The sequence below is a fragment of the Sabethes cyaneus genome, chromosome 3, assembly GCF_943734655.1.
Source record: "Sabethes cyaneus chromosome 3, idSabCyanKW18_F2, whole genome shotgun sequence".
Classification (NCBI taxonomy): Eukaryota; Metazoa; Arthropoda; class Insecta; order Diptera; family Culicidae; genus Sabethes; species Sabethes cyaneus.
Genome location: NC_071355.1, coordinates 25,609,345 through 25,622,576, shown reverse-complemented (window position 1 = coordinate 25,622,576; position 13,232 = coordinate 25,609,345). Strand labels below are relative to the sequence as shown.

The 13,232-nt window shown below is 41.9% G+C and overlaps 1 protein-coding gene across 1 annotated transcript in view; it reads right to left on the bottom strand.

The window, feature by feature from the left end:
* Positions 1–13,232, bottom strand: part of LOC128741504 (A disintegrin and metalloproteinase with thrombospondin motifs 12) — an 85,239-nt gene that overhangs the window by 4,564 nt on the left and 67,443 nt on the right. Inside the window, exon 10 of the mRNA XM_053837374.1 lies at positions 12,356–12,918. Within this exon, the coding sequence (XP_053693349.1) occupies positions 12,356–12,918 (563 nt within the window). The remainder of the gene's footprint in view (positions 1–12,355; positions 12,919–13,232) is intronic.

The following is a 13,232-nucleotide window of genomic DNA, read 5'->3' as shown; positions in this document are numbered from 1 at the left end:
CCTGCGCTGGGGCTGTTGTCAGATAATATACATACAAGTAAATTTATAGCATTGCTAAATTTATAGCAACCTACTCTGGCGAACCAGGCCAGGAGTTGCATGCTCACTGCGGCAACGCGTCAAAACAGAGAGAGATACAGAGAGACTAGAGCTGCGGAAAAAAGAATCCATCGTTTAAAGAAACGCGAGTACGAGGAGCACGTGCTCGCCGGCGCAGAGGAGCGATACGCCAGCAACGACACACGGAGTTTCTATAAAACGGTGAGATGCAGGAATTTTGCCATGCCTGTGATGTGCAATGATAGTGCTGGCAACCTGCTTACCGACAAAACGGCGTTAGCAGCCAGGTGGAAGGAGCACTTCCAGATACTGTTGAATGGAGAGGTAAATGCGGAGATAAGAGCGATGGGATAGGCATTGTAAGCGCTGGTCAAGCTGTGGAGCCACCAACACAGGAGGAGGTTAAGAAGGCAATCAGTGAGCTGAAAAACGGTAAGGCTGCTGGGAAGGACGGTATCCCGTTCCCGGCTGAACTTCTAAAAGCGGGGAGCGAGCGGCTGTACGAAGCAATCCATTGGATCATTGTCAGGATCTGGGAGAAAGAACAAATGCCGGAGGAGTGGTTGGATGGCCTTATTTGCCCAATTTTCAAAAAGGGACATCGAATGGAGTGTAAAAACTATCGAGGAATTACATTGCTCAATTCTGCCTACAAGGTGCTTTCCCGTATCCTGTTCTGCAGACTGAGACCGTTAGCGGAGTCCTTCGTCGGCGAATACCAAGCTGGTTTTCATGAGGGTCGCTCCATGACGGATCAGATGTTTACCCTGCGCCAGTTGCTAGACGAGTTCCGGGAGTACAACTTGCAGACACACCATCTGTTTGTGGACTTTAAAGCGGTGTACGATTCAGTTAAACGAAATGAGCTGTGGCAGATAATGCTAGGACATGGTTTTCCGACGAAACTAGTTACGCTGATTCGTGCGACGCTGGATGGATCCAAATCATGTGATAGAATAGCAGCTGCTTTAGCTGCTTTCGTGACGTTCGATGGACTGAAGCAAGGGGATGCCCTCTCTAACCTGCTATTCAACATTGCCTTGGAAGGTGCATTACGAAGAGCAAACGTGGAAAGGAATGGAACTATCATCACGAAATCTCACATGCTTCTTAGTTTTGCGGATGACGTCGATATCATCGGAACCAACCGTAGAGCAGTGGAAGCGGCCTTCAGGCCCTTTAAAAGGGAGGCTGCGAGATTGGGACTTACCATTAATACCGCCAAAACGAAGTACATGGTTGCTGGTAGGGAACGTGGGAGCTCAAGTGGTGTTGGTGCCGAGGTGGAGTTAGATGGGGAACGATATGAAGTAGTGGAGGAATTTATATACCTTGGTACACTCGTGACATGTGACAACGATGTAAGCCGCGAAGTGAAACGACGAGTTGCAGCCGCGAATCGGGCTTTCTACGGATTACGTAGCCAGATGAAGTCCCGTAGTTTGCAAATTCGCACAAAACTGGCGCTCTACAGAACACTAATCCTCCCGGTGGCCCTTTACGGACACGAATCATGGACGCTAAAGGAAGCTGATCGGCGAGTGCTTGGGGTTTTTGAGCGTAAAATTCTGCGATCTATACTTGGTGGCAAAATGGAAAATGGAGTGAGGCGCACACGCATGAATCACGAGCTGTACCAAGTATACAAATATGCTGATATAGTGAAGGTAGTGCAATGTGGCAGGCTGCGGTGGGCTGGACACGTGGCCAGAATGCCCGACGAAAGAGTTGCCAAAACTATTTTCAGCAGAGAACCAGGAAGAGGCCGTAGACTCCGAGGCAGACCCCGCACCCGGTGGGTGTGTGCTGTCGAAGACGATGCACGTTAGGCTGGTGTTCATGGGGATTGGAGAACGGCAGCCCAGGACCGACGGTACTGGAGGACCATAATTCGTTCGGCGGAGGATCGGTAACGGACCGTTGCCACTAAAGTAAAGTAAGTAAGTACTCTGGCGTAGCGCGAAGCCTGCACCAGGTGATGCTAGTGTTTTTTCCAAGTTTTAGGGGTGTCATTGAAACGGATGTTTTGTTAGAAAATTTGTTCGATGTGTTACGTCTGTTAGTCTGTGGAAAAAGCATTGCCATAAGAGAGAATTTGGTTAAGTATCGATGAACGCGGAATGAGGAGGAAGAAGAAGGCCAGAAATGTTGAAGAGCTAGAACAACTATTTCTGGTTAATGAGACGCGTAAGTTCGATGAGAAGGTAAACCAATCTCGTAAAGGATACACACCGAGGTCTGATATGCGTAGGGACGAGAATGGAAACCAGGTCACAAAATAGTGCGAGGTAGTCTACAGGTGGAAGCAATTCTTCGATGTATTAATAGCGATAGGAGACGGAACGGAAGAGAATCTAAGCATGCCTACAAACGATTACAGCGTGTTGGCTCCCGATGTTTCAGAGATTTGACGAGAAATCGGTTAGCTAAAGAATAATAGAGCCGCTGGAAAGGACCGACTCCCGGCAGAACACGAACAAACATGTTCAAGAGTCACTAGCAACGACATTTTACAGTATCAGGTGGGTTTTATTAGGGGCCTTCACTCTCCGACAAATCCTCCAGAAATGTCGGGAATATAACGTCTCCACGCATCACATTTTCATGGATTTTAGGGCAGCATACGATACAGTCAGTACAGTTACCGCCCAGTTAGCTTCGAGGTACGATGCTGGTCTAACAAGCCAGTCGTCGCATGTTCGAATCTCGGCTAGGCGGTGCTTGCTTGATAGAGTCAGTAGGATTGTTACACTGGCCCCGTAATTTTCCTGTACTCTAAACAGAAGGGTAATGTCTAATGACGGTTTAAGCCCACGACTTTGCTTTTACGATACAGTCGACTGCGAACAGTTTTGGCAGATAATGCACGCGAAAGGTTTTCCGGTCAAATTGATGCGGCCGATGAAAGCTACCCTGGCGCGAGTGATGTACTATGAGTATGCTTCGGAGGGACTCTCGAGTGCAAACGGAGGCTAGGAGGATTGGGTTACGAATCAATGCGTCGAAAACCAAATATATGATAGGAAGAGGCTTCAGAGAAAACAACATTCATCTCCCACGGACAGTGACTAATGACGGCGATGAACTGGTCACTGCCGGCAATAAAATAAGTAAGGAGATTGAACGACGCATTTAGGCTTAAAGGCGAGCCTTTTTTTCTTTTCGCAAGATGCTTTGATTAAGGGGAAACCGAAAGTGGCTCAAAGATGGCTGGGTAAATGGCTACTATTCGAAGCATGTATTGTTTTGTGCCTTAAAAATGCATATGTATTGGCAGAGCATGCTTTCGCCACGTAATCAGTGCTTCCAGCGCTGTTATAATTTCCTAAAACTTGTAATTCAATTTATCGATCTGCTATGTCTCAATAAACGCTCAGCAAAACATAATTGCTAATGGAAAATAAATTTAATTGATCATATAGATCATTAAGTGTTCATAAAACGTATAATCTGGAATTAGTTAATAGATATTTGGTTGCGCACATATTTCGTTGAACTAGCGATTTCTGGAAAAGCAGCAACACAGTATCAAACTTTCGTCACATCAATGAGCTTTCAACTTTCGCCGCACCGATGAGCTTAGAGTGAAGTATACAAACAAAACGCAAACGCAGGAATCAAAAACGCAATCCGATGCAAGCGGATTAATTAAACATCCTAGTGATCCTACGCATTATTCAGTTGCTGCTGTTAATTTTGATTGAATCGGAATGCCTTGATAAAGAAAACAAACACTTTTTCGCGATGTTTGTAGTCAGTGCGGTTGGCTGCGGATCAGCTGTTTATGTTTGCAAGCTCCGCTATTTGACATATATTACCAATACTGATACAATATTCAAATAAACGTTTAGGTTTTTGACGAACACATGAGATGTACAGTACAGTGTTTGTCGCACTAACACAATAACGTTAGCCACTTTCGGTTCCGCCTTAAGGAGCATACGACGCCGCACAAAACGGACGATGTACAAAACGCCAATGAGACCGGTAGTCCTCTTAGGACTTGATACTGTAATTTTGCTTACGGAATACCAGTGACGTACAACAGATGACGAATTTTGGCGGAGAACAAACGTGTGAGTGATTCCCATCGTACACCTGGCGAAAGTTGGGAGGTCTGCGCTAGAGATGGTCGGGTATGAATATTTGAAGACCCGAACCCGACCCGTACCCGATCAAGAAAAAAATTAAAAACCCGTACCCGACCCGAACCCGCAAGTTTATTATTTTTGATACCCGATCCCGACCGCAACCCGATGGGTACGGGACGGGCCCGGGTACCCGACCATCTTTAGTGTTAAATGTGGTCAATAGAGATACCCGACCCGACCCATACCCGGTTTCAATAACAAAAATTAAGAACCCGTACCCGACCCGAACCTGCAAATTATTTTTTTTCAATACCCGAACCCGACCCGAACCCGGCGGGTACGGGTACGGGTGCGGGTTTCGGGCAAATTTTCCGCTACCCGACCATCTCTAGTCTGCGCCTAGAGGTAAGAACACCCCATTGACATCTCTATATCGAGCTGCAGTGAACGTCAGCGACAGCATGTCCGGGGCTCAAAATTTGACAGCGGGCCCAAATCAGACTGCTGGCAGTTGAGTGAAACGCAGTGCTGACATGCTATCTCATTTTCGCACACACGAGATGTTGGCGGCGAAAACATGGTTGCCTGCCGATGGGGTGGGTAAGAACGAGGGGCTTACGTAGCATTACGAATGCAGGTTCAATTCGATAAAGCTTGACATTTTGCAAATGTTTGTCACGCAATTTTTTAATTTACTGTAATGTAATAAATCCTCTATAAATTCCTATAAATTTAATACAAGAAGCCAAGTTGAAATTTTCTAAATGCCCATGCATTGTATATTTTTTATATCTGATTCTAATAGTTTTTAGTTCCACTAAGAGTTTCATTAGGCCATCAGGATTTTGCATTTTGAAAATTTTTGTGCGACTTGTAGCACTAGTCAACTTTAGGTAACTGGCTTGAAACGAGTGCTGGTTTAAGGATCATGCTCTAAACATAAAATATTAGTCACAAATTGTGGATGAACAGAAAAAATAAACAAATAATTTGGATTATCTTTTGCCACTGGTTCACTTTCGCCAATATCCGTGCAAATAGCTGAGATATAGTACCATTTATTGTGACAGGTTGATTTGAAATATAATGGCCTTTCAACTAATATACGAACAAATGAGTTAAAGCAACATATTGAACGCCCAAAACCTATTTTCGGATCAGATGGTCGCTAATTCTTTATCACTTCGAAAATTGCTCGAAAATTGCATCACGTGACGTAGGGTTTATTTCAAATTCCCGTCGTAGTAAGGAAAGCCACTCTAATTTTCATCATTTCTTAGGTAGATTTAATGAATACCCCAAAAGTTCTTGTGCTGATTTGACTCAAACACATTTACCTTCCGATCCGTGCACTTTGAATTCACTAAAAAGCGATTAGTAAAGCATTTTATTGAAATTACGCAACTGACTTTATTTCTTAAATTCGTCGTACCGTTTTAAAATCCGTCCATCAAAATTTTTCATCGTCCGAACTAAAAATCACAATAATGTTTACGAAGCTAGCGCGCATGTATTTGTGTAGGACGGCATGACAAATGTTATTCTGCAAAATTGCTGCTGGTCATACAAGTTTTCCTGGCTGTAGAATAACGAAAATGCCTTGCGTGAGTTATCTTCATTTTATGAATGACGGAAATTGAAACGATTAGTCGACATTGTCTTCTTCGTCGCACGAAAAAAAGTAGAAAATTTGGCTGCTAGGAATTCTTTAATGAAAAAAAAAGAATTTAAATCGGACTCAGCTCACTTTGATTTATCGCGTATGACAAACTAAAATATTAGGGAATAATAAATTTTGCATTGTGGGTCATAAAAATCGCTGATATTTTGAATAATTTGTGTTGTATAGAACGGGAATAGGCAATTACGACGAAGCAGCAACATACCCTACCTACATGAATATTCCGTCAACCCCTCTTTTTTAAAAGACAGTAATAGTGCTCAGGCATAGGCATGGTGCGGACCGAGTCAGATCGCTTCATGAATGCCGCGGACCACAATGATCTTTGGTTCTTCCACAATGTATACGTCTTTGTGCATACCACAATGTATACGTCAGCTCAATCATTTTCTAGGAATCACCACAAGATTTAAACCGGAAAGCATTCAGATCCACAATATGCACGAAGCATTATGACTAAACTGAGTGACCCCTGTGCTATCGAAAAATTTACTCATTAGTCCTCCATCCCTCGAATTAGTCCGCGGGCTGCATGAATCAATCAGAAAGGTCACGAGAGGCCCGCGGGCCGCAGTTTGACCATCACTGATGTAAGACATCAGTTTTGAATAAAATCTTTCAGTATATGGGTACAATCGGCCGAAAGATAGGGTTGGTCGCTCACTTTTTTATAACTGTTCACTTTCAGGATATCAAATTGGACTGGGTTTATCCCGGTCCTAAAAAATCTCGCTGGGATGAGGAGACTTATCACCTTTTACGGCGTACCTCCCAAGCACAGATATCAAATTAGTATAAGTCTGAACGCCGTTATGAATCTTTCACCTATTGAGATGAGGCAGCTTTGTCACTTTTTTTTTATAAAAATAAAGAAAAAATGTAACGAGAGCCATTAAATGCAAGTGTGGAAACTGCAATAAGTGTGAATTAAAGTACGGTTATATACAATCGTAGTTTGTGACTTTTGTCGAAACAAAACAGTGCAAGTGCACTGCTAAGCGTGCACTTTATTATCATTTTTTATTACATGTTCCCTTTTCGTTTTTCGTTAGAAATAAAAGATGTAGTCCTACGCCAAAAAAGAAATCGATAATGATCGAGGTATCGCTGCTTTGTATGCGGCTATTTGAAAACGCAATACTGGAACCGGTGGTGGAATAGTAAGCAATTCATCGAGAATTCTCAACAAATATTCATGTCACGTCGATTAACTACGACGAATCTTTTTTCATTTACTATTTATGCTACAGATACCATGCCCAAGCGCTTCCAAGCGGATGAAATCTACACCGATCTCTCTGCTGCTTTTGATAAACTGGTACACGAAATTACGATTGCCAAACTAGACACGATGGGACTTGGCGGCATTATACTGCTTTGGCTGAAATCCTACTTGGCCAATCGACATCTGGCTGCTAAAATCGAAGAATCAATATCCAGTGATTTCCTTGCTACGTTCGGTATTCCGCAAGGCAGCCTTCTTGACCCGCTTGTCCTCGTCCGATATTTCAACGATGTAAACTTTTCGCTACGAGGACCCAAGCTTTCATTTGCTGGTGATCCAAAAATCTATATCGAGATCAAAAAAGTAGAAAACGTCATGTTCCTGCAACAACAACTAGGGAGCGAACCAACCGCAGGCTGAAAACCTCTCTAATATAGAATTTAAAAAAAAACTGGGGAGCTTTCCAAGATGGTGTAATCAACGGTGTTGATCGGTTAGAGGAAATAAAACGCAAATTCATGCGATTTGCTCTCCGTCGCTTGATATGCAACATCCCGCTCCAGCGACTAAGATACGAAGCGCGCCTGATGCTAATCGGGTTGGACACCCTAGCAACCAGGAGAATGTTCAAGTGCCGTTTCGAAGGACAAATTAGGCACCAAGCGAGGCTATCGTCGGGCTTCAACCAGTCTTCAGCCAAGCCAAGTTGGGTTCGATTTTCAACTTACTCGTAGGACTATTCGAGGGAACTTTTTAAACATTTTCTGTACTGGTAAGATTAGGGGAAGGGCGGTAAAGACGGACACCTTAAGGTAAAGACTCAATATCTACTCAAATATAACTGTATTGATCCCAATTTTCGTAGAAACTGAACCTTTAAGTCTCTGTCTAATAAAGTTACAACGTGTGCTGGATAATTTCTTCCAAAATTTATGCTCTTTTTAATATTATAAACATCATGTATAAATCAGAATTTCTGCGCATGGGCGGGAAAGACGGACACTTGATATGGGAAAGACGGACACTCGCAAAAAGGTGTCACGCGTCGTGGAATTATCAGTATTAAGAAAAATTAACATATTTCATCATGTATTTAGGAAAGAATTGGTTTGGGGGGATCTTTGAGCGAGAAAATAGAATGGTTCCCTTCAATATTTTAATTGGTGACGAATTAATCGTTTCTAAAAGTTGGCTCATTCCAACTGTTATATGACTTCTGGTTACTTTTACATATATAATATGTAAGTATTTGCAATGTTAAATCGTTGTTGGGCAAAATGGGTTCAAAATCTGTGTGTCCGTCTTTCCCTACCGTTGGGTACCGTACCGTCTTTCCCGACTTGGATACCATTTTTTCAAACTTCAATAACTTTTTACTGAATATTCAAAAATTCACTAGGTTTCCAATGGATATTCAGTGAAAGATCAAACTAACGCAATGTCGTCGGTTTAGCATGAATATGTTGTTTTTTAACGATTTACCAGCTATTTTCTTCACGCACAAAATTACATCGGTAAGCGTATATAGGGGAAGGGCGGTAAAGACGGACATCTTAAGGTAAAGACTCAATATCTACTCAAATATAACTGTATTGATCCCAATTTTCGTATAAACTGAACCTTTAAGTCTCTGTCTAATAAAGTTACAACGTGTGCTGGAAAATTTCTTCCAGAATTTATGCTTTTTTTAATATTATAAACCTCATGTATAAATCAGAGTTTCTGCGCATGGGCGGGAAAGACGGACACTCGCAAAAAGGTGTCACGCGTCGTTGAATTATCAGTATTAAGAAAAATTAACATATTTCATCATGTATTTAGGAAAGGATTGGTTTGGGAAAACCCCCTTCCCGATCCCCCCTTTGAGCGAGAAAATAGAATGGTTCCCTTCAATATTTTAATTGGTGACGAATTAATGGTTTCTAAAATTTGGCTCATTCCAACTAGTATATGACTTCTGGTTACTTTTACATATATAATATGTAAGTATTTGCAATGTTAAATCGTTGTAGGGCAAAATGGGTTCAAAATCTGTGTGTCCGTCTTTCCCTACCGTTGGGTGTCCGTCTTTCCCGACTTGGATAACATTTTTTCAAACTTCAATAACTTTTTACTGAATATTCAAAAATTCACTAGGTTTCCAATGGATATTCAGTGAAAGATCAAACTTACGCAATGTCGTCGGTTTAGCATGAATATGTTGTTTTTTAACGATTTATCAGCTATTTTCTTCACGCACAAAATTACATCGGTTAGCGTATATACGCATTTTTTCTTTGTTTTGCTTATAAATTTGCCAGCTACGCTGCTAAAAATCGGCAGTTTAGTTCAAAAGTGTTAATTCAATCTATAGAAACATTTCCCATCATTGATTTGCTTCAAAAAATTATTGTTTACGAAATATGACAAGTGTCCGTCTTTCCCGCAGTGTCCGTCTTTACCGCCCTTCCCCTACAGTTATCATTAGGACAATAATATGTCTGTTGGTATAAAAAAATAATTTGCAGCATAAATTGGATTATTAAATTTAACAAATGCGGTATTGTATTTTCGGGTAGAAGAAACTCTTGTAAACTTTAGACAGAGTGGTAATGGAGTGGAAACCTTGGTTTTGAAAATATGTTCAGGACACATTTTGACACTAAAACTGCAATATTCTATCCATGCGCTCAAAAGTGATTATCTTTCGGAAACAAAAATTCATCAAAATATTAAAACAATGGCGGATGTTGGTCATTTTTCTGAGAGTAATTTACACGCTTTATTTGCCTTTTGAAATATATCTGTTTTGAGAAATTATTTGAGTAGGACATGCAAAACGAAAAAAAGCAAAAATTAGACAATTTTTTGCCTGGCACTCGGCCTAGTATTTTTGCATGTCAAAATTTGAGCTTCTTTTGAGTCATTAGCTTGATCGTACAATTTTTACGAAGTTGCGTGCGAGAGGGTTAAATATGAAAATAAGAAAGCAGACTAGACTGTGTCTTCGCAATTTTCTGTTTGAAACATAGCATCAATTTGTCGATTGAAAAAATCTGTCTAAAGATTGAGATTTTGCGTTTTTGTGTGTATGTTTGCTAAATTTGAAGTTTTCTGAAATATAATCGAAATAACTTTTTTCGATAAGTCTGGCTTTAGTTTTCAAAAGGTCGCATAATGCATGTAAATTTAGCCTTTTCTGTGGTTGTAACTTTATTATTTTTCAACCAATCAAATCTTTGCAGCGATGTGTTTAGATTGCCAAAAGTACTTGTAAAATGGAAATTATGGTCAATTGCCGAAAGGTGACCCTACCGCAACAACATCGAAACTATCGTAAACTGGACATTTCATTGTACAAAAAAAAAAATGGATGACTACATGTTATAACTTATAACACGTAATTGTAACTATAGTTTCTACAATTACTGTCAAGTAAAATAGCCAATTACTTTCTATAATAAAAACCACCAGGCGTTTGAACCAGCTTTATGGGTACGCTAACTTACTAAATCTTTAAAACGACTGTTGATGAAAGCAGGGCTGCGGCCACTGGATATTGTAGAAGCATTAGATCAAACAAATTGGCCTCATTCACATTAAAGAGCAATTACGAATTAATCCGAACCGACAGTTACTGCCTGCCTGAAATCCGATAGCTGTCGGCTCTCAACCATGGACGGGCACACCACCATCGGCCGATGCGATAGATAGTTAGCAGCACGGCGCGGTGGTAACTTCGCTTCCCGTAACATTATTCACTTGCCTTAGCGCTAGGTTTCAACGGCCGCGGCCGGCATCAGCAGCTGGGCTCAATGGAACGCGCTTAGGTTTTATGTGGTCAGCACGTACCTAGCGTCATCGAGTTTGCCGTTCGTAAATTAAATTGAATCTACTACGGTAGAGCCGTCGGTTCATTCAATAAGCGACGAACTTTCTGCAAAATATCCCGCCCAACGCTGCTGCCGCAGCGCTGTTGGAGTACGATCGAAAGACGCAACCAACAGTCTCGCCTCTGCAGTTTGAGCAGCCCTCTAGCACGCTAGTGGACGCTAGGCTCCATTGATTTCCAGTAAGCGCGGACGGTCGGCAAAGCCCTACTGCGTGCGAGTAAACCCTCGGGGCAGTGGAAATGGAAAAGCGGAAGACAAAAAGTGCTTTTATAAAAGCAACGAACGTGGCGAAAGGTGTCGCCATTGTTTGCTTAGTACCTTTTGTTGAAACGTCGTAACAGGATTAGATTGATAGAATCGCAAGTCCGTACATACTTTCATGCAGGACAAGTGAACTGTCGGGAGTATCGGAAAGTGCAATGAAGCACTGTGTAAGTTTGTGAATTGTGGGTTGTGAGTGAATCTACAATATTTAAATAAGTTTTTAATAACGACAAGTCATAATGTTTTGCGAGTAACGCTACAGCATAATTACAATTAAAATGAAGTGTAACATTCGTAAAACGTCATTTGCATCAGTGAAGCGCGAAGGATACTTAGTGATGCGGAAATTTTTTCATTACCTGGCTTCAATGAAGTGTTATGTAAAACGAAACGGCCACATTTGATTAGCAGATTATGCTTTCATTACATAATGTAACATAAATGAAGAATTTCACTTAACAAGCTTGGAAACAGTGCCCGAACTTTGATTAGCTAATCACTTTTTCCCTTCACCAGGTGCAGTTAAATCTGCTAGTCGTATTGGGAATTATTACGCTGCCGTCTATTATCGGTTACAGTTATTCCAGTGTGCAACACTACCAGGATGACAACCAGGAGGACGCCATTCCACTCGGATCGGAGAGTGATGAAATTCAGCAGAACTTTGTCGTAGAGAGTACTCGTTCGGAAAAGAAGCACGCCTATCCGGTGCCGATTTTCCAGAAAATTGGAGTCCCCGTTCCCCATCCGATTCCGGTGGCAGTTCCCCAGTACGTGAAGGTTAACATTCCGCAGCCCTACCCGGTACAGGTTAACGTAGAACAGCCAATCAAAGTACCGGTCTACAGGATAGTGCCGAAGATTATCGAACGACCCGTGCCATATACGGTCGAGAAATCCTACCCGGTTGAGGTGGAGAAACCCTTTCCCGTGGAGGTATTGAAAAAGATAGAAGTTCCAGTTCCGAAGCCTTACCCAGTACCGGTGCCAATCTACAAGCATGTTACGCACAAGGAAAAGACTCACAGGAGCTGGCGGTATTAGAGACAGTCGACTTGACTGTCTCGTTTGTTGATTAGTATAAATTAATTTATTTTGTTTATAGCTGATCGTCGTTTGTTGTGAAATATATAAAATACTATAAAAATTAATGTGTACTTACTTTTATCAAAATACGGCAGCCAGGTGTACTTCGCTCCTTTGACGGTGTCATTGTCATGTTCCGAGCACTGCTGTGCTCGATATGAAGGTGTTTCCGGCGGACACGGGTGCGTATTGCAAGTTTTATACCGCGCCCTTTCCCCGATGCAAAACAATCCACCATGTGCCGGCGAAGGATGATCACATTCCCGAGTTTGCCGAGCAATCCCGGCACCGCACTCGCGGGAGCACTCACTCCACGTGCTCCATTCACCCCAACCTCCGTCCACCGGTGGTGGAAGTTCTTCAACGTCCACACATTGCTGGTTTTGACACCACTTTCTTCTGCCACAGTTCGTTCCCGGTGCCGCTGGCCGCATCATAGTCATACAGACGTCATCTACCAGACACCACAGTTGATTACAAATTTCGTCCAACTTAGAGCAAACGGTTATTTCTTCGTCGGTCGAATTAAACTGCTGGCGGCATTGTAGATCCGCGTTGTACATCGCCCCCGGTGGTAGCTCCGGATAGCTGTAATTCTGCTGGCTCGGTTGGTCTTCCAGACATTTGCCGAGTCCCAAGCTGGGGGAATGAGAAAATGGATAGTTTAAAAAAAAAAATTAACATTCTGTTTCAACAATTTTTTTTGAGTCGATTTAGCACAGAGATATTTTAACAGTTGATTTAGACAGCTAGTACCTACACAATCGATTGCAATAATGGCAAGCAAATATCATATTTTGCACCAAGGGATTTTTCAATTATAAAAACTTCCAAAATATGAACTACCGTAAATTTAAAAAAAAATCACGGTAAAGTTTCAAGGTTTAACGAGCATAAAAATTCCTATTTTAATTTAGAAAAATCATAACTCATTAACATTTTTTTTTGTCAAA